The sequence below is a fragment of the Anguilla rostrata genome, chromosome 8 (genome assembly GCF_018555375.3).
Source record: "Anguilla rostrata isolate EN2019 chromosome 8, ASM1855537v3, whole genome shotgun sequence".
Taxonomy (NCBI): Eukaryota; Metazoa; Chordata; class Actinopteri; order Anguilliformes; family Anguillidae; genus Anguilla; species Anguilla rostrata.
The window spans coordinates 41178870-41199312 of NC_057940.1; the positions used below are offsets into that span (position 1 = coordinate 41178870).

Sequence of the window (20443 nt, forward strand, 5' to 3'; positions counted from 1 at the left end):
ACCGCACTCCTGTGAACAGCGGCTGACCTTCAAACGCACCTCCCGCGGTCCGAATACTTCTGCCGACCGGGAGCACGCAAAAACCGAGATCAGAACCAGCCAGGAATCACACGCGCACAATGACTACAATTTGAAGTCACACAAAAAATTCAATACTCACCAAACATTTGTGCGGACAAGGCATTAGCAGACATACTGTGCGTAGCAAAAGGGTTACCCCAGGGCTACAAATTCACAGACTGCCCACGATTGCACAGAAGGTCCATTTTTGAAGAACACCGCGTCAAAAGCAGTATTTGGGCAGACTTACGCATTGTCTGTGTTCTGGGCAATGGATTTTTTTTTCTAAGTCACAAAGAACAGTGACAAAGCAAAATTTAATGAAGTACAGCCTGTTTCCTACTTAGGACAATTAGCGAGCATCGGAATGGTCTCGACCGTTTTCGGCTCCAGTGTTAAACCTTGTCAACAGCAGTTCAACCGCGAGACAGAACGCCATGCCGGCAATTAAGCCCGCTGAGAGAAGTGGCAGCTTTTACAGCTTATTGGCGATGGGCTGCGTTTCTGAGGCACCAAGCAAGGTCACCGCGATGTCTCCACCAAGGTCACCGCCATGTTCAGTCGCAGGAGACCGTTTGGTGCTAATGTATTCACTGCAGCAGCGTGACCCCTGCATGCTATACGCACCGGCATCCTCAGCACTGGAACCGCAGTGGGCGGGGTCCGAATGCAATACGTCCAATGAGGAACGGCCACGCCGGCGGCGGACGCCCCCCTATGGCGACGGTACGAGCGGACGACCGCCGGAGTCATCGTCGTAACCGCGAGCGCGAGCAGCGCGGCCACGCCGCCGGCGGACGAGTTCGCCGCGGAAACAACGAGGTCCCGCCGATTTCTGACACCGCGGCCGCAACTAACAAACGAAGCCAGGGGGCGCTAATAATCGAAAACAGAGGTCCGGATCCGGGGCCCGCATTTTTATTTTATTCCATTTTATTTTATTTATTTATATTTTACAGTCTTCGGTTGTGGGCTGATAGATGGCTCAATTACAGCGTCACTGTTGCGGGCCACCGACCCAGAGATATTGCAGTCTCTTTCTAATTTGAGAATTCAATTCTTACTCTCTTAACCCCCCGGCCCCCCCGAACGACGTCGGGCCAATAAAAACGGCCGAGGCGTGTGCCGTTATCTGCTCCCGGTAAAACGGTAAATATATAAATAAATACATAAATAAATAAATAAATACTGTCTTGTTCGCTGAAAGGCAATTAGTCGTCCTGCCTGCTTGACACTTTGAGAAACCGTAACGCGGTCTTTGGAGAGAGGCTGTGCGTAACTCTCCCGAAGGCAGCGCGCTTTAAATCTGCAGGTGATGGCTGCCCTTGGTTTCTCCGCATCCAGGACACGTATCTTTTCTTCTCCTTCCGTTTTAATTCAATACGCTTTATTGACACCAAATACATACAGTGAATTCTGCCAAATCATTTACATGCAGCTAGTTTTAAATAAAAATAAAAAAAGTACCGCAAACATTTTGACTAAAGAACATTACAACAATACTGGTAAGGGAAACAATAAAATAAACCTCCTCCTGCTCCTCACAGGTAATGCGCAAACCCTCATACTGATGTTCAGTCCTGCGCGAAATGTAGCGGAGCGGCTGCACTCCCGGGGGAGGGGGGAGGCTAATTACCAGCAGCCCCTTCCGCACACAGGCAGCAGTGCGGGCAGCAGGCAGGGAGAGCTGGGCTGATAACGCAGGGAGAGCGCAGCAGCGCAGCGGAAGCTAGCCGCCCCCCCCCCCCACCCCAGGCCTCACGCACCTGCAAAACCACACGGGCCCCCCAGGGTCCCCCGCAGCGCGACCAATCAGGACAGGTCGGTCAGACAGGAGTTAACCGCCATCCAATCGAGTTTTTAAAAGACCGGATTTCCACGATTAAGAGCACCGCCCGCGCCTGATCAAAGGCTTTCCACCAAAGGCTAAGTTCCAAAAAAAAATAAAAAATAAAAAATAAAAAAAATCTCTAGTTGAGAGGGACCCCATTATGGATCAGAGGAAGCGCTGCTGGGAGTTTGTGGAGAGAGGGGGAGAGGTAACCGGCTTTCTTCTGCCTCCACTTTGATCCGGAAAACAGAACGTGACCGTCCCAGATAATGGGTAGAGCCCCCGCCGTCCCACGGCAGTGCGCGCTACCGGCAAACCGGCGCTCGACTTCCACGAGCTCGCGCGAACAGGAATCACTTCCGAATATTTCTGATATCACAATGACACTGTTAGGCGTTACACGTGAGCTGGGACATCGTCAGGCCAACTAAAAAGACTGATTTGCCTAAGGCCAGTTATCTGCTCATCTTAAGCAGATATTATGCTCTTATATTATGATATTATGATATTATGCTATTATGCTCATCTAAACACACTTTCAAGGCCATCACAAAACAGAGTCGCCTTTCGCAAAACTTCTCGCGCAAACCGACCCCGCGGGAATCAGAGAGAGAATTCTCTTTGCGTTCGTGCGCCGCGTGCTTTGGGGCTTCGCCGCTGCTGTGAGGGGAAGACGTTCGGAACGGGTGTCAGACATTCAGCTTCTGAAAAGGCGAGTGAAAGTCCGCTTCTGACGGCGCGCTTACCTTGACGTAGGAGGGCTGCTTCTCCAGGATGAGGTCGGCGACCTTCTTGGAAACCTGCGGAGAGAAAACCGCACCCCCGGGGTCAAAGAGTGTTCCGGAAGCGCCGGCCCCGTGCCGGCTGCCCACAGCGGTGCCTGGTCTGAGGGCTGGGGCAGAGCTTTGGGCCCACGCGGGACTGGCGGCGGGGCTGGCGGCAAGGCAGCGCGTGAGGAGCGCTCGCTCTAGAGAGAAACCGCGACCAGATGCGCAGCTGCAGGGAAACAAACTGCAATAGCGGCATGGGGAACGGCTGCCGTTACGAACCGCTAGAAACAGAAGGTTTAATCGAACTTAACTGCTGAAAGCACCTGCGTGTTCATTTGGAACTGCGATAATGCCACTTTAGCTTGCTTCACAGCCTGCATTATGATCCTAATGCAGGTTATAGGAAATCAACAGCACCTCAACAAATCAGAGAAGAGAACTGAACGAGGCCTAGGGGTGTAAAACAACTTCATACCAGTCAAATCAAATGCCGCAATAACCCCTTATTTGAACATATAGTTAAATGCAAAACAACTGGGACAGTGACACAATGCTTTTTTTTTTTTTTTGTTGCTTTGGCTATGTACTCCAGCGCATTGGATTTGAAATGAAACAATGAATATGAGGTTAAAGACTGTCCACTTTAATTTGAGGGTATGTACATTACCCTATTGGGTGATCTGTGTAGGAATTACAGCTAAATCCAATGTGCTTGGAGTTCAGAGCCAAAACAAAAAAAACTGTCAGTCCCAAAACCTTTGCTTTGTATGTCAAACTACAATATATTAAGGTGGATAATGGAAATGCTCATTAGGTGGGTCACAGGTTCAACTACACTACATGAGGTGTGTGTTCTTTAAATGGTCCGCTAGTATTGCCTTTACTTTCTCTTGCAAGTGTGTTTTTCTAAAAGGAAAAAAAAGCATTCAAAATGGGAATACTTGAAAAAAGTGACATAAACTAGGTGGTAAAACTTTCCTTCTACTCTACACATTAACAACAAGGTCAAAACAAAGTGATCAGAGTGCCGAACCATCCGTCTGAAGAAGAGGCACAATTGGCACTGGTGCAGCTTAGACCTCGACTTTCCCGTGAGGAAATAGCTACCGCGCGCGGTACGACTCAAACGAAGGTCGCCCGGCCTTTCGGACCGGTCCAAACAGAAGACCGGTCCGAAAAGAAAAATGCAAACGAGACTTCCGCGCGTTTGACCGAACGGGAGCCGCGGCCACCCGGCCCGGCTAGCATCGCGGCGCAGCCAGTAGCTCCAGACCGCAGAGGGCGGGAAAGGTCAGACCGCAGCCGAAATCACGACTCCGGAGAGAGGGAGAGAGAGAGAGAGAGAGGGGGAGAGCGCTGGAGGGCAAACCCTGGGCGAATTCCCCCCCCCCTCGTTAGGCATTCACATCGCCTCTGCAGCGCACGATAATAACAGGGATCTACGGAAACCCCCCAGGGACAAAACACACAACCGCAACACAAATGAGGCACGTTATTAAACGCCGCAAAAGCCTATTAAAGGAATCGCATTACGGCAGATTCCGTTAGCTCCACGCGTTCTGCGTGCTCAGCAGAGCCCCGTCTCGGCTTTGAACTCGCAACCCTCCGGTTTGCGAAAACGCACGCCCCCCCCCCCGACGAGGACGCCGCCGAGCCGCCCGCTTTGATTACCCCCGGGAGGGAGCGGGCCCGGGACCGCTGAAGGAAGGGGAGGCCGTCTGCAGTCAACAGTCAGAGAAACAGAGCCGACGGGGGAGACTCTCTGCGCTCTGCGGAAGAACGCGCTTCCGCCGCGGCGCTAGCCGGAGAGAGAGGGGCCCGAGCAGGGTTCCAGGAACCAACATCTTGTCACCGTCTGGAGAACAAAATTTTTTTGGTACGGGAACAAAAAAGGGGGAGAGAGAGAGAGGGTGGAAATCATTCTCGGCGCGGGGCGCCCGATTCGGCTTTAACGGCCCCGCTGGGCGGCGGCTAGGACGGCGCCGTAAAATACACGTTTATCGTCCGCTTAATCACACGGGTCCCCCGAGCCTCCCCTCCGAGACCCCGCCAGCGTCCCAACACAGGCAGGACCAGCGCGAGCCTCTCTGCCGGGCCTCGGATGACTCTAACTCTGAAGCCTTCGACACACTGTTTCACTCTGCGGTGGGGGGGGGGGGGGGGTTTAAAGCAGGGTCCGCAAGGCACAGTCTGCCGCACGTATTACGGACGCGTGCCTTCTCGGAGATAACGGGCTGGCAAGGCCTCAAACCTGAGACGCGCGTCAGCTCTCCGGGTTGGTTGGGCACCACTGCGCCACCTACTGGCTGACGAGGGCGTTGCGCTCTCTCTCCGTAACATATGCAGTTTGGGAACTGGGGAATCGACAGCGACGGAGGACAAACTTAGCATCAGAGGCGGGGTCCGGCGAGACCAGAACCACCGAACACACCGTGGCGAAGCAGCCACGAAAAGCTGAAGATAGCAAAGCTGTCTTTCTGATCACGGGGAAAGCGTGCCTGAGCAACGCACCCCGCCGCATCAGTCAGCCGCGAGACGGGCAGCTTCCCTACTCTGGGGTTCGACCAACAGCGAGCCAATCGTTTCTTCAGTTTCCACAGCCATGATGGACCAATCGTTGCCCTTCAAAGAGTTCCGCGGAGGCCAAGCCGCGCTTCCGCACAGGGAGCAAATCAGAGCCTCGGAATCTGTTCCGCAGCAACGGAAGCGCCGCCGCCGCCAACCTGCAGCTATCGGTCAGGTTCGCCGGCGAAAGGCGTCTGAAAACAGAGCGCGAGCGGACGCTGCTCTGAATCTCCGTTCTGAAAACGGGCATAACGTTAAGCGGCGACAACGGAAGAATCCCCGGGCAACGGCCCGGTTCTCCAAGGGCGAGGGTTCTCTCAGGCAGAGCGAAAACCCCCGAGACGATCCCGCTCGCGTCCGCCGGGCCTACCGCCGTAACCCGGAGGCGAACGCGCCGCGCCGACCGCGAACGCGTTTTTTTTTTGCGGTCCCCCGCGAAATCGTTGGGGATTAATCGGCGCGGCCCTCGCAGAACGCAGGAGAAAAAGAACAAACCGGACGGCGTTACCTAAAAAAAAACAAGAGCGGCGTTTACGCACTCAAAACGGAATCGAATTATCTGCGGGGAAGATTAAATCTTTTCTGCTAAACGTTTCGGGGACGGAAAGCGAACAAAAAAAAACAAAAAAAAAAGATTCAAAGGATATCAGATTAGAAAGAGCCACTTAAGAAGCCAATCAGCTATGCAGAACTGAAGGAGTCTCATTTGCATGGCTTCGCCTCCCCGCCACTTCTCCCTGGAGACAACGACGCGGAGAGCAGATAGCTTCGGCGTCTGTCAAACAGGCCGTCTGAATTTCAACAACAGCTACCTAATTTTAGGAAAGACAACAGAAATAAGCGGTCCGTGTCAATGTACAGGCGGCCCAATGGAGAACTGGACAGGTTCTATCTGAAGGAAGGATGATTAGCCGCGGTTGGGATGCGTTCCTCAGCCGTTCGCTTTGAGACCGGCCTGGCGAAGGATTCTAATGCCGACGTAATCCCGTTTCACGGAAACCACGGATCTCCTCCACTTCAAAGAAGCGGAGCCCGGTGACCACGGACGCCGGCTAACCCCCCGAAAACATCCCAGCCAGTCTCCATCTGCACACTCTGGAAGCAGAGGCGGTCTGTCCGTCTGTCTGTCGGTCTGTCTGTCTGTCTCTCTCCCACTCTCCCTCCCACGTGCTCTCTCTCTCTCTCGATTGCGTTACATGCCTGCAACACCCTCACCGCAGACAGCCAATTACTTCTGCAGCCAGCCATGGCAGCAAGTTTCCAATTAAGTGGCAGAATGAGCCATTAAGGACGGACGCCGGGCGCCCGCAGCAAACAAGGCGCCCGGTCGAGAATGATATTTATTTACCCGAGAGCCACAGCCCCCCCCACCCCCCACCCCCCACCCCCATCCCTGAAAAAGAAACTGCCCAATTTAGAACGGATTCTGCCCGGGGGGGGGGGGCTGTGACCTATCGACGGACGAAGCCGAACTGCCCCGGCGACACGTTTCCCCATCCAGGAAGTCTCCCCCCCCGTTCTCCTTCACCTTAAAAATGTCACCGAAAATGTGACATTCGGGGCGGTTGAGAGGCGCGCGTCGTTAAAATTCCCCCCGCTCCGCTCGGCCACCGGCCCCCGTCGCCATCGCCATCGGCCTCGGGCGGCCTCCTCCCACGGCCCCGGAGAGAAAAGGCATTTGGTAAAGGGCGGCGGCCGCGCCCGCCCTTTTACCTTTACCGAAAAGGCAGGAGCGTGCTGCTCTCCACCGGGGCGCACGCCGGTCACGTGGCCGCCCGTGCCCTCGGGGTCACCCGTTCCGCTCAGTGCGCGGGGGCGTTTAAAAAAAAAAAAAAAGAAATTCCGGGAAACAGAACATTTCAATCTCCAGTGTAAAATGTGCTCCGAAGGTAGCACAGGAAATATTACCCACTTTGAGCACGCACTGGGGAATTATCTAGCGTTGCTTAATATCAGAGGCTTAGCCCCAATAGGGGGGGGGTACAGGGGCAACTTGTGGACCAGGGAGTGCTTCAGCTGGGAATGTGCCTCCCCCCTCCCGTCTCCCCCATCCACTCCCGCCTACACTCCTGATCACACAGCTGCCCCGTCTCCAGGAGAAAGAATACGACAAACGAACCGCGCGTGGCCTTCCCTGCGCACTGGGGAGTTTTCTGTTGCGCGCACTCGTCCTTAATGAGACATACTGGGTTATTAGCATCACGAGAACGAAGCATCCATTATACACCAGAGCTCGCCGAGAGGATCCTGTCACTCCTCCGCGCTCCGAGCAGGAAAACACTTCAGTCTGGAGTCACGACCGGACCCCTCTCTCCCCCTCTCTCTCTCTCTCCCTCCCTCCCTCCCTCTCTCTCTCTCTCCCTCTCTCCCCTCTCTCTCTCTCTCTCTCCGTCCCTCTCTCTCTCCCCTCTCTCTCTCCCTCTCTTCTCTCCCTCTCTCTTCTCTCTCTCTCTCTCACTCACTCTCTCCCTCTCTCTCCTTCTCTCTCCTTCTCTCTTCTTCTCTCTCCCTCCTCTCTCTCCCTCTCCCCCTCTCTTTCGCTCTCTCGCTCTCTCTCTCTCGCTCTCTATCTCTTCTTCATCTCTCTCCTACCACTCGCTCCCTCTCTTCCTCTCTCCCCTCTCTCTCTCTCTCTCTCTCTCCTCCCTCTCTCTCTCTCCCTCTCTCCTCTCTCTCCCTCTCTCTCCCCCTCTCTCTCTCCCTCTCTCTCTCTCTCTCTCTCGAACGTCCCTGGCGTGGGAGATACCTGAGCGGAACGCAACGCGCTCGCCGGATATTTATCCATCTCCGAAACAAGACATCAAAGACCACTTCGCCGCAACAATGGCGGCCGTTAGCGAAGCGCTGAGAGCCCCTCTCCGCCCCCCTGGCACGGGTCACCCGGGATTCAGCCAGCGAGCGAGCGAGGGAGGGGCTGGGGATCGGTTTCCCCCAGAGCTCGCGGGGGGAGACAGATAGCGAGAGGCTGTCAAATGGCTTCAGGTCTCCCGGGATGGATTTTTGTTTACATCCAAGTCGCTGCATCTTCTCGGAAGATTGGTGGCAGGGGCGGAGGGGGGGAAGGGGGGCGGGGGGAAGGGGGTACGCAACTGACAAGAGGTATATCAATCCGAGTATTCGGGCAGCGATGCGGACGGCCGTCCCCTCCTAGGTGCAGGGCCTTATCTCCCGCCCCCTCCATCCCCGCCTCGGGCTTGTCAAACAGCTTCCTGACAAGGTCACATTACTCAGGTTTGGGGGGGGGGGGGGGGGGGGGGGACTCGTCCTCCCCTGCTGTGACACTTGAAGTAGAGACAAGGAAAAAAAAAGTTATTTCCTTGTTTAAAAACAGGCTTTTAAACGGCGAAATGACTTTTTCTCCTTTCTCTGCTTCGTGCGGACGGAGTTCTTTTTTTTGCAGCCACTGTTTTAAATTCCGTGAACCTCGATTGTTCGGCAAAGTGGCATCAGAGTCGCTCGCTGTCCTTCGGGCCCCGCTGCCGAGGTAACCTCGATATAGGATCGATAAGACAGACGCAGCTCCGCGAGGTTCTCAGACCCCCTCACGGCTGCGCGTTTCGGTCACTCAAAATCAGGTTCGGACAGAGAGGGATCGCAGACAATCGGCGTGACTGTACACGCTCAGCGCTGTATTACGCATTCATGGACCTGCTCACTTACCGCAGCTTGCTGGCTCTTCAGTTTGTCCCTGTATTCCTCCAATTCTTGAAGGTTAAGATCCGGTGGCAGTTTCTGGAGGCGCATAAACAACACAATTAACTTCCCGAACGCCGAAGGGAAATCGCAAATTGGCCTCAGTGCTCGGGCTGTGAATTTTTTTTTTTTTCTTCCTCCGCTATTCGGGACCGTCGATCGTGTCCGCGAGGACAACGGCTCAGCTAGCTGCAACCGCGCAAAGAACGCCAGCGCTCCTCGGACGCATCGGTCTGGAAACCGGCGATTATTTTACATTCTGCGGGCCACTCGGTACTACAGGAGAGATGGCGCCTATCGTGGGAGGGGCATGTTTCAGTGGCAGGTAGTCTGAGGGCATGTGGTACATCAGTAGGAGGGGCTAAGGCAGTGGTCAGCCGCACAGCGCTGGCCAAATGAAACCTACCTTGCTGTTTACCCACAATGCACTGGAAACACAGCCCAAGGAGAGCCTGGCCGTAGGGCAGACCCTGCCTATTGGATGAACGCCTTTACTCACTGTGCCGCAGACTTCCGCATTGAATATTTGACGGAAATAACATAAACGACACATTCAGAAACTCTTTCAGAGGCAATGACTTAAAAAAACCACAATTAGCTTCATTCGGGGGCCAAAGCTTTGGTTTCAGAAGCACCCCTTTGGAAAACCCATCGAAAAAAAGTACTGACAAAAAAACAATGCTGGGGAAAAAGTCTGGGGGATTAAAGAGCAGAATTACCCAATGGCTTAGAAGCATAATGAATCAAACGCTTGCTTAGAAGCATAATGAATCTGATTTCAGAAAACCATTGTGGGGAGAAAAAAAAAAAAAAACAACAAACTAAATCTGACAGAAGCACAATGACTTTCCTCTTCGTTGGATCTTTACGCCGCCCGGAGTTACGACACGGCACCGAACCTAATGAGGTTTCACGCTGACTGTACGCAGCCGATCCGTCGATCTGGCCTGGGCGGGGACTGAGCGGAGGCGTCTGCGTCCGTTAGAGCGCGCGCGCCACGGCCTGGCCTGTGTGTGCGCGTGGAGCCGGGGTATCAGTCCGGGGGAACCAGGGTACCCTGCTCCGCCGGCTGAGGGGTAGCCTAAATGAAGAGCGAGGACGTGCGTCTGCTCGGGCGGAGTCCCGCTCCACCGCGGGCCCGCCGCCGGGCCCTTACCTCCAGCTCGTGCCGGACCATGTCGAAGGAGTCGCCGGAGAAATACACCTCCTCGATGCCGTCGATGATCTCCTGCTCGGCCTGCGGGTCCACGGGCTGCTCCCTCATCTCCCTCAGCTCCTCCTGCGGGAGAGAGAGAGAGAGGGAGAGAGAGAGGGAGAGAGAGAGAGAGAGAGGGAGAGAGAGTGAGTGTGAGGACGGGGCCGGGGGGCTCAGTGCGCCACTCCGCACGCTATCCCGGGACTGTCAAAACACCGGGGAAAAGCCCGCGGTCTCCGGCTCCAGAGAGCCCACCGATTTATATCCCAGCCAGCACTTCTGACTCGGGTAAGCCCAGAGATTAATGTTTCTGAGCCCCCCCCCCCCCCTCCCTGGAGGGAACAATCTGCGGATTCTAATGAGAGGGTCTAACGCTCGCAGGCGTGGGCATCCGCACAATGCACAGAGTTAGCAGAAACCGCGCTCGCTCCTCTCGAAGCGTGATCTTAATTCCGAGCGCCGCAACTTCTTCAACGTTTAACGCGACTATCAGCCCTGGCGTGTTCCAACTATATAAAGTAGAGCCTTCATAAAGATTCATCAACATTATCTCCGGTCAGCATTCCCCCCCCCCCGCCCCCCTTCCCCAAGTGTTACTGCGTCGCTGAAACGCAGCCAAGTCCCTTAACACACACGCGTGATTCTGTCCCAACTGACGATGAGCTCGGCAGCACAGCCGACCTCGAACGCGAGTGCCGCTCGGAAGGAGTCGAGGTCAGAGCACAGGACGGCCCCGGAGAACTTCACTGGTCCGTTACAATAAAATAAAATATTTAAAAAGCCACAAAGCAGATTCCAGCTGCGTTAGCACAGAGCTAAGGACTCAGAAACTCATTCTCCGCCATATCAGCCAGCAGTCTCAGGTTCAGTCCTAATAAAGATAATATTCAGCCCAGACCGAGCCGTTATCGCACCTCGCGCCGTCTCCCGGCGCTGAATAACGAGGCGAAGCAGCATTTATTTTAGTTTTTTTTGTCTTGATTAGAACATTTTTTTTGTATCGGCTCACAGAACTGGCAAAGCCAGAGACGATTGCTTCAACGACGGAAAAAAAAATTGCGTCTGCTAAATCTCTTTGTTTAAGACGAAGGACAACGTGTGCGGTCATTAGGTGAACCTGAGCCTTACGGATAGTGCCGATGGTGGCCCTTTCATGAAACAACACTAAAGCTACAAAGAGAACATCCCTGCTTTGTACAAGCATGTACATGTTCAGAATTTGAAAAACCCCTCGTAACAAATTCACACCAAAACTTTGCTCCCCCCCCAAAAAAATCATAAAATGATAAAGAAGAGGGTGCTTAGAAATGCAGACGCCATTTCTTTGCGTTCATAAAACCGTCAAACAATTGAAATGATTGTGTGATCCATGTCGGAATCGCTGCCCTGTATCACAGGTCACCAGGCATGGATGTGAATACCCTCAAAGTAAAGCTGACAGTCTGCATTTTAACCTCACATTCATAGTTTAATTTCAAATCAATCCAATGTGCTGCAGTACAGAGCCAAAACAACAAAAACTGTGTCGCTGTCCCAATACTTTTGCGTTTAACTGCATTGTCGGTAGAACGATCATCATTTCCCGCGCGATCGACGACAGCGTACTGCGGAGGACACGCTTTTACCAGAACGTGTCGAGCAGGCAGAGGTTGAGCGTGTTAATACACAGTAAAGTGCTAAAGGAGTGCGCAGGCAGGCGTGGGCGGCCCTCCGTGGGAGTGGATCGAGCGGGTTGGGGGGGGCGGGGGGGATGAGTCATCACTCGCTGGCGCCAGGCAGGTAGGGGAAACGGGGAGGAAGAGCCGTTAAAACGGAGGATTCCTCTCTCTTCCTCCCGGTGCCGGCGAGAGAGCGGCGGCGGCGGAGCGAGCCATCGGGCCCCGCGGGAGTGACTCACCGCCGCTTCCGGGAGCGCGCGCGCTCTCCGCGGGACCAGAAACGGCCGCCTCGTCCGCAGCGCCGTCAGAGGTGCTAATTAACAGCGTCCGCCGCCTGGCCTCGCGCGCGTTTAAGGGATACCGCGACGCTGCCGCCGGTTATCCTCCAAGAACTCGACGCATTTGGTTCCGTTTTGTTTTTGTTTCCCCCCCCCCCCCGTTCTCTATTCCAATACCAGGGTGTAGTGACAAAAGAATCAATTTGCACTTCGCAGATGACTCCGTCTCTAGCTTTTGTGGGAAACTGAACGGCTCGAGAAACCTAGTTCTCTCATCTGGTCGATGGTTAAATGCCAGCGATCAAAGAGGAGACAATGGCTAATTTCGTGGAATCGGCTGATACACTTGACGATACCGAGCTGGAAGCAAGGGGTTGCTGATCAATGCCGATATCTCCTGCTGTGTCCCTCATCTCAAACAATCGAACCCTTCTACGGTTCACCTTTGGAAAGAAAAGGCAGGCTGAATATTCACCAGATATGTTTGTGTTTTTCTTCACACCTCAAAAAGTACACAGGGAACACCCTCAAAAGGGGAGGAAAGTCAGCTATTGTCTCTTGAGAAAAATCCTACTTTCCATTATTGTACATAACATCAACTAACTCACAATAAAAGGTACCAATAAAAGGGAACAGCAAAAACAACCTAGGACTACTTCAGTGCAGCATTTTCTAAATATAACCAAGAGGGGAAAGGCAGAAAAATGGACTGATCTGATTAACTTGTGGTGGAGAGGATGGAATTTAACGGGAATATAATCTAGCAAAACCAAAATTGATCCCTTGCTCCAGCACACAGCTGGTATGATGAGACCGTCATCCTGTATTAGTAAAGGAAGCCCATTTGGCTACTTTGCCCCAGACCCTATTCTTTCAGGTCAACAAATACCAGCCCAAAGAATAGTCATGCAGTGCCATCTATTGGCTGACAGTGGTAGTGGCCTTACAACGCACACAATGAGATTCACCATATTTCACGCACTGTCCTATCTGTGCTTTGAAAATAACATTCAACGCACGCATTCAGTTTATCCAAAGCTTGAATTTGACGATAATATTTCTTGAAAAAGCCGATAAGAGTTTGAAAATGTACCCGTAGGTAAAACATGGTTGGACATTCCAAGGGTTGATACGTCCACCCCAACGTCCCAAAATCAAGCGATGCATCGTATCCAAAGGGGCTCCTAAAACTAATAAGTACGGTTTTCAAAGGGGGAGGGATGCACCTTCCGTCATATCTCACATCTCATATCTCAGCGGTGTTAACTGAACATTTGTATGCTGAACGCAGAGCGTTCGGCAACCGCACACAAAGGGATGAACGGAAAGAGAAACCTCTTTATTCCAGCGGTACAAAAGGCGCATCGCTCGCGGCGGGGGAGAGCCGCGCCCTCGACGGCCCGCTTTCAGCCGCGGCCGCGTCGGCACGGCGCTTCCCCCCCCCCCCCCCCCCCCTCCGCCGGGCTCCTCCCCTCCTCTCTCCCGCGTCCCTCCATCCGTCCGTCGAGCCTCGGTCGTGACGGGGAACGCGCGGCGCCGAGCCCGCTAACACCGTCAGATTAGCGGGCTCATCACTGGGATTACAGGCAGGCTTGCGCTAGAAAACAAGCCTCTGCTGAAGGCAACTCAGGACAGACACTGTGTCTCTATTCAGCGGGAGTCTGTTTCACTGAGCGCGACTTTAGGTCCAAGGCATAGGCCGGCACTTACACTGCATTACAGGCGTTTAGCAGACGCTCTTATCCGGAGCGACACTTACACAACTTCTTCCCACGGCGCGCAGGAACTGGCGTCGTGGGCTATGCATGGCAAATTGTGGTCATTCACTCACTCACTCACTCACTCACACCTCACACGCACCTTTCATGCTTATGTGACCATACTCAGTGGCTTCGTTTAGTAGGACGCTTGCGCAGGTGGTACGGCACGACATTTTAAAGCACAGCTTTATCGACTAATGTTACTTTAGCTTTCGTGTTTCGCCTACTTTAGTTAACCTAGTTAGTGCGCACGGATGCTATCCTGCACACTTGAGTAGGAGCTAAGGACACACAGCTAAAACCACTGACACAGATGTATGGACACACGGAGGACAACAAATAACATTACAGAGGTGAGGACGTGCCATAGATACCTAGCTATATTGTTCGCCAAGTTGCGCCGTGGGTCTGGACGGTTTCATGCATGTTTAACTTCATGGAACTCGCAGCAGATCTCGCACGTGGTGAGTTTACTGGCTGTGATCTTCATTTTACTCCTTTTCGTTCTTAACCACACCAGCCAATTCAGGGGTGACGAAAAAGATATATACGGGGCACAAATTATAAACATGAAGCTCAAATTTTTATTCAACTTTATTTTTTCGGCAACTGCATTAGATGTCTCATTATATGTTCTTCCAATGGAAAATGACATTCACCCACATGCAACATGAAGTAAATACTTCAACTATGCCTCCTAAATTCTACATTTTGAAAGCTGTTGATCTGTTGCCCGGGAACATATCTGACTGGGACTCAAAGCAGAAGGGTAGTATTTCAATGTCAGCTACAGAATGGGAGCAGGAAAAATTTCAGAGGCAGCACTGCCAAATTGGCACGACCGGTCGTCTTTGAAGGGAACTCAGAAATCAGCACTGGAATCAGGAACAATTTGACAGAAACGTCAATGCTAATTATATACAATCTTACATGGAAAACTGATCTCATGGCGCTGCAATGGCCACATGCAAAGTCGGTTATGTCATGTCATTGCATGCATGTTAATTTTATCAACTTTCATTGTTTAGCTTTCCATTGTTTGATTAATTTACACTAATATATCAATTATGGGAAGTAGAGGCAAGCCCCAAAGTTCCCCTGGGGGAAAATACGGTTTCACTCTATTGGAAGGACAGCATGCTTTTACAGGGCTTCTGCCTCATTAAGCCACAGACAACGAGATTTATAAATAAAAATGGATTTCCAGCAGGGCCCAATGCTTATTCAACAAGATGGCAGTCTGAAAACTCCTGGCTCAGTATGTATTTATGGATGTATTTCAAAAAGAACAACACAGCAGCTTGATTAACGACAAAGAAATTCATACTGGCCATAGAAGGTAAATGCAAATCCATGCAGGCCAACTGATGCAAACATTGTAAAAAATAAAATAAAAAGTTGTAAATAAATACAAATGGAATTTAATAGATTTGTTTCTCTGCTGATGGTGCTCTTTAGAACAGCCACAAAACAGCAATGAACAACCTTACCTGACAGCTCAGGTTTCATAAACCCACAGATGTGGAGAACATCTCCTATTTGGTGTCCTTGAAAGTGGCGTCTGTGGGTGAACCACAGATGTGTTAAACCCAATTTCTTTGGGTGACTCAAAATACGCACCCAATAAAAATGGATTTTATGTTTACCTGCTGAAATGCACCAAAGTGAATTAAATAAATAGCTCCTTCCCATAGGCTACATGCAGGTCAAGCTCAGGCTTTGCTTTATACAATTATATCTTGAGCGCACTGTACAGATATAGGCTAGTTTACGGGGCAACAAAAATCCCCTTTTCACTGTAAGGATGAAGCAATACAGCTCACATCTGTCAGAATCCAGCTTTCGGTGCGTTTCAGCATCCCCTGATTCACGTAAGTCACTGATTGGCTAAAAAGTCCAGACACCTTGACCCTAAACCCTTAAAATGTTGCTGATTGAAAGGAAACCCCTACCTGCAGACACTGCAGCCATCCAGGCCTGAAGTCACACCTAACACCCCTGCTCTAGCCCCATTGGCTGCAGCAATGTGGCCAGGACTATCTGACCTAGAACCACTGCATTACCCACAATCAGAGACGAGGGCACACAGTGTCACGCTGAATACTGCCATCTGCACTGATTCAGAAAACAGGCTGCAATTTATCTGCTGCCAAAGGCTGGGGTCTGCAATCTTTATCTCGCAGTTGTACCTTAGCCATGAACATGCACTGAAGCAAATCTGCTTGTAGACAACAGCCTACAACACAATATAAAAAAATGAATACAACACAATATTTTTTGTCCTGCATTCACAGGGAAAACTAACCATAAAAGACAAACAAGCTTCCTGCTGTCTCAATTGATTATTTATTTATTTATTTTAAAGTTAAAATAGGGAGGTAAAATTGGTTAGATATGTCACAAAATTGTGCCAACTGTACTAAACACAGAAGTGGCATAACTATGATATGTTTATACCTTTGACCATATCAGGGATCTGTTTCACATAGGCCTTGTGAGTGGGAGTCTAAGTCTTTCACTAACTGGCCACTTGTGTGCGGTCCTAGTAATGTAATATGTCAGGAAGGAAGCAAATGTTTTAATGACCACAAAGTGAGGTGGTTGTCATGGGCTGCTACCACCTGCACTATGAAACTGAAAGAAGGTCATAGTATCAGTAAGCATCGGCAGTATCTAGTGTTCAAAAGTACAGACCCGCCAGGCCTGTACAACTGCTTTATCACAATCCTTATTTATTTTTCCCCAACATCAAAAAGGTTTCAAACGCACTGAAATGTATTCATTTTCACCATATGTAGAAACTTCAATCATGATGAAGCTGCAGTCTACTTTTCCCTAGTGAAAATTCGATGATGTTTGGAGTGAATTAAATTCCATTCTTCGGTCTGAGCCTGAGAACATTTGCTTTGGTTTTCTCTGAAGAAGGCTCTATGCCCTTGGCAACAAATAAATAACAATATATACCCAGAAGAGGGGCACATAAAACAAACAGTCCAAAATGTCCACCATCATGGAAACTTATAATAATAATAATGCCCATAATCATCATCATACTTCTTTCCTATACAGGGCATTTTAAATTATTGGCAAACATTTCATACAAAGGAATATAGTAATGTTAATGTATATCAAAATGAGAAGTAAAAAAACAAAGATAAAAAAACAGTGCAGAGGGCAAGGTGAGGGCTGACAAATGTTCCACCTCAAATGCTACATTGAAAGTATAACCCTTTCTAATGTTCAGAAAGGTTTATAATCTTCTGAACTTCCAGTCTCTGAATTACTAGGCGATATAGCATCCTATCCTCTTTGACCAGGAAATCCAAGCACCTCCAGTTCCAGCTGCCATCAAATGCCCCAGAAACACAGGAAATTAAACGGCCCAGTGCAATTAATCTAGCCTTTTATCTCCAACAACTCATGTAAATACAGCTGAGCAATACAACCGCCTATTCTGCCAAACAAAGAAAGGTCAAGCAAAAAAAGCATGCGCAAAAGTCACGTGTGGACTACAATTTATTTCCCCTGTGCACTTACTGGATTTAGAGGACAGCATTTTCATCTACTTTGCAACAAACACATAACTTGCATTATGAGAAGAATAAATGTCCAATACGTTTAATTTAAAGAATCAAGACAGATTGCACTTTTAAAACTGGCTATTTGCTTCCCCTTCCTATTGTTCAAATACTGCAGCTAAATGCACAGCCCAAACAAGCTCGTATCACCCTTTGTCCTTGGCTGGAACAATTGCGGTTCTTAAGATAATGTATCCATTTCTCATTTTTTCTAATCTCTAATGTAGGATACATTTTACATCAGATTCACTCAGGCCGAGGCATGGTGACTTTGATGGGGACTGGCGTTTCAATTTTCTGTCCTCACAACCAAATGAAATCTGGTTTTTGTTCTTGAAAGACACAAATGTATTATTTTTAAATTAGCCTATTTTCTGAGTTTTTATTTTTCCCTAATGCAAACTTATATTTAGCACAGCATTGTTTGGCTATGAAAGCCTTACAAATCACAGGTATTCCCCATTATGGATATAAATGACGAACAATTTGGTAATCGGATACTTGCTCTTTTGACGTGAATAGAATTTCGATCCTTTTTAAGATGTTATTGGTGTAGCCGTGGCTTTTTACCATGCAGAAATGACTGTAGGCTAAATTTCAGACCAATGTTCCACCGCAAAAAATGTCAAGGTGCCTCTACTTAAAATGACGAATAACCTGGCTACCTTAAAATCTTGAGGTAGGGGAACAACAGATCTTGTTTTTCATGCTTCTTCTGTATGAACCGTATGGAAAAAATATGAAGTAGATCTGTTGTTTGCCTAACTCAAGATTATAAGCCAGGCAGGTTGCTCATTATTTTAAGTAAAGCCACCGTGAAATTTTTATGATGTAATAAAATGTTCATTAAATTCATTACCACATGACACTTTAGCTTATCTTTGGCAATAATATTGCAGACACAGAATGACCCATGCAGTTACTTCAGAGCCCTGTGGCCACATTTCCTCCTCTGAACTAGCAAGACCAGAGATGACAGTTGAGATAATAATCATCCCATGTCTGTGCTGGCAACGGTACAGTGTTTTGCTTTCATATTATTTCACATGCTAGCTGTTCCTTCCATACATTTTAGTACTGTACCACACAAGCACTTTCGGACTTTACACTCACAGTTCGTTTCCATGAAATAACGTGGCTAGCAGACAGGCTAATGTAAATGTTACCAGATTAGCCTAGTTTTTCTCATATCAATTTGTCAAACTCAGATCAGTCCATTTGTCTACTGTCTTCCTCTTGTATTTTGGTTTACAATCCACATTGTCTTTCAAATAAAAGGTTTAACATAGGCCACAGAATACCATGGAACATACATTTTAAAGAGAATTAATTAAATGCTCTTTATTCATTTGCATTATCCAAGCTTTACATTTACATCCAATTATTCAGATATTCATTTCCAACCCAAATGTTCATATTTCACACTTGTAAATCTGAATTATTAGCCAACCAAATTAACAGGTAATATTTTAAATGTTCATGATGCAGACAGTCCCAGGTAATATCCTTCATTCAAAAAATTGACATCAAAAAGTAATACCAGCAAATCAATTTCATAAACCTCCTACAAAACTACACCAATCTATATTTTTAATTAACATATCTGAAAAATATCTTTTTTTGAACTGAATGACGCAGCTCAAGGTGACTGACCACCTATTTGGCCTACACATACCTGCAACAACAGTTAAGTTCTACTTATAATTCTTCAACATGCCCATTAAGTTTCAGGATTTTCTAGTCTACAGTCTAGGGCCACAATTCATCTTTGTTTAACTTTACTGCAGACAATGGGTAGAACATCAAATTTGGGACTTAAACGAGAAAACTGATATCCACAAGCTATCACATTCCGGCAGAACGACTTAGCATAATGCATTCATTACAAAAAGGAAAAACAATCTACTTTTAAGTGAGTATGTGAAACACAATACACAATAGGAATGGAAACAAAGAGGGGAAAATGCAGGGACAGTCACGCATTTTGGTCGAGGTTACTTTACACATTACACATGACAGTGCACATAATTACCTTGCTGGGAATCCTGAAGTTCTCGACGGGGCTCAGGTCTGTCATGCTCTCCTGTGGACTTTTGAGACCCTTCGAAATGCAAAAGAAACGTTCACTCATTAACGCATTAGGTAATGTTATCACTGGTCGTAGTTATATGGCTCCTACATTGAAGACTACCACTGAATCGCCACATCGGAAGCGAACTGTGTCAGTTTTTGGTTGAAGCCTGTCTGTGACATCCTGTCATCGGATTATTACTAAACAAGATATAGGATTACCCGTGATCAGTGGGGAGCAAGAAAATACAGAATGATACCTACTGGTACACCTGTTGGAAGAAAATACGTCGTGTTATTCCAAGAATTCCGAAATCCTTCCTGGAATCAGTTCTCAGTTTGTAACTTAGATAAAAATGTACATGCAGCTATCTGTCTTATCTGGCCCAACGTCGTTAGATAGCTCCAGCATGCCAGCTATCTATAGATAAAAATATAACTAACAAGCAAAATTTCACTACATTCCAACCACCAATAGCTCTATCGCTTCATAGCTAGCCGGCAACTGTCGCTCCCTGGTTGTGTTATCTGCTAGCCAGACGGCCACCACACTATCAAACATGGAAGACACCAAATATCATTATTTATCAGCTACCTGTTAGGCAGACAACCAATGTTCAGTTCTGTTTCAATTATTACAGCATCATGCATCACTCTTATATCTTGTCATCTTACCACTGTGTCATTGTGCTTAGCTAGCTAGCTAACTAGCAGCTACGTTTTCCAGTTGTCAGTGGACATGAAGGTAGTAGCAAGCTAGCTATATCTGGAAGACAGTCAAATAATGTTCACGATAACTCACCTGACGGGTCATTAGGGATTTTATCTTCTGCATTGCTTTGCAAACTATCTGACGTGATTAAAAAAACTAGGCATTAAGTTATTACGAAATATATACTAATTCCTTGTCGGAAAATCAAGTCCTGCAATTTGGAGCAGAGGCCATGTTTTGTCACGTGATTTTTCGTTTTAGCATAGCATCAAG

General features: G+C 49.0%; 1 protein-coding gene across 3 annotated transcripts in view; it reads right to left on the reverse strand.

The window, feature by feature from the left end:
• Positions 1-20443, reverse strand: part of vps50 (VPS50 EARP/GARPII complex subunit) — a 130484-nt gene extending 110041 nt beyond the window's left edge. The window contains exons 1-5 of one of the 3 annotated variants that reach the window (XM_064348277.1): positions 20261-20441; positions 19421-19489; positions 10076-10198; positions 8887-8958; positions 2638-2691 (exon numbers count right to left, since the gene is read on the reverse strand). In XM_064348277.1, the coding sequence (XP_064204347.1) occupies positions 2638-2691; positions 8887-8958; positions 10076-10198; positions 19421-19489; positions 20261-20293 (351 nt within the window). In that variant the 5' untranslated portion in view covers positions 20294-20441. Of the gene's footprint in view, positions 1-2637; positions 2692-8886; positions 8959-10075; positions 10199-19420; positions 19490-19722; positions 19744-20260 lie in introns of those variants that run through there. The other 2 variants (XM_064348278.1, XM_064348279.1) reach the window with 2 other exon arrangements.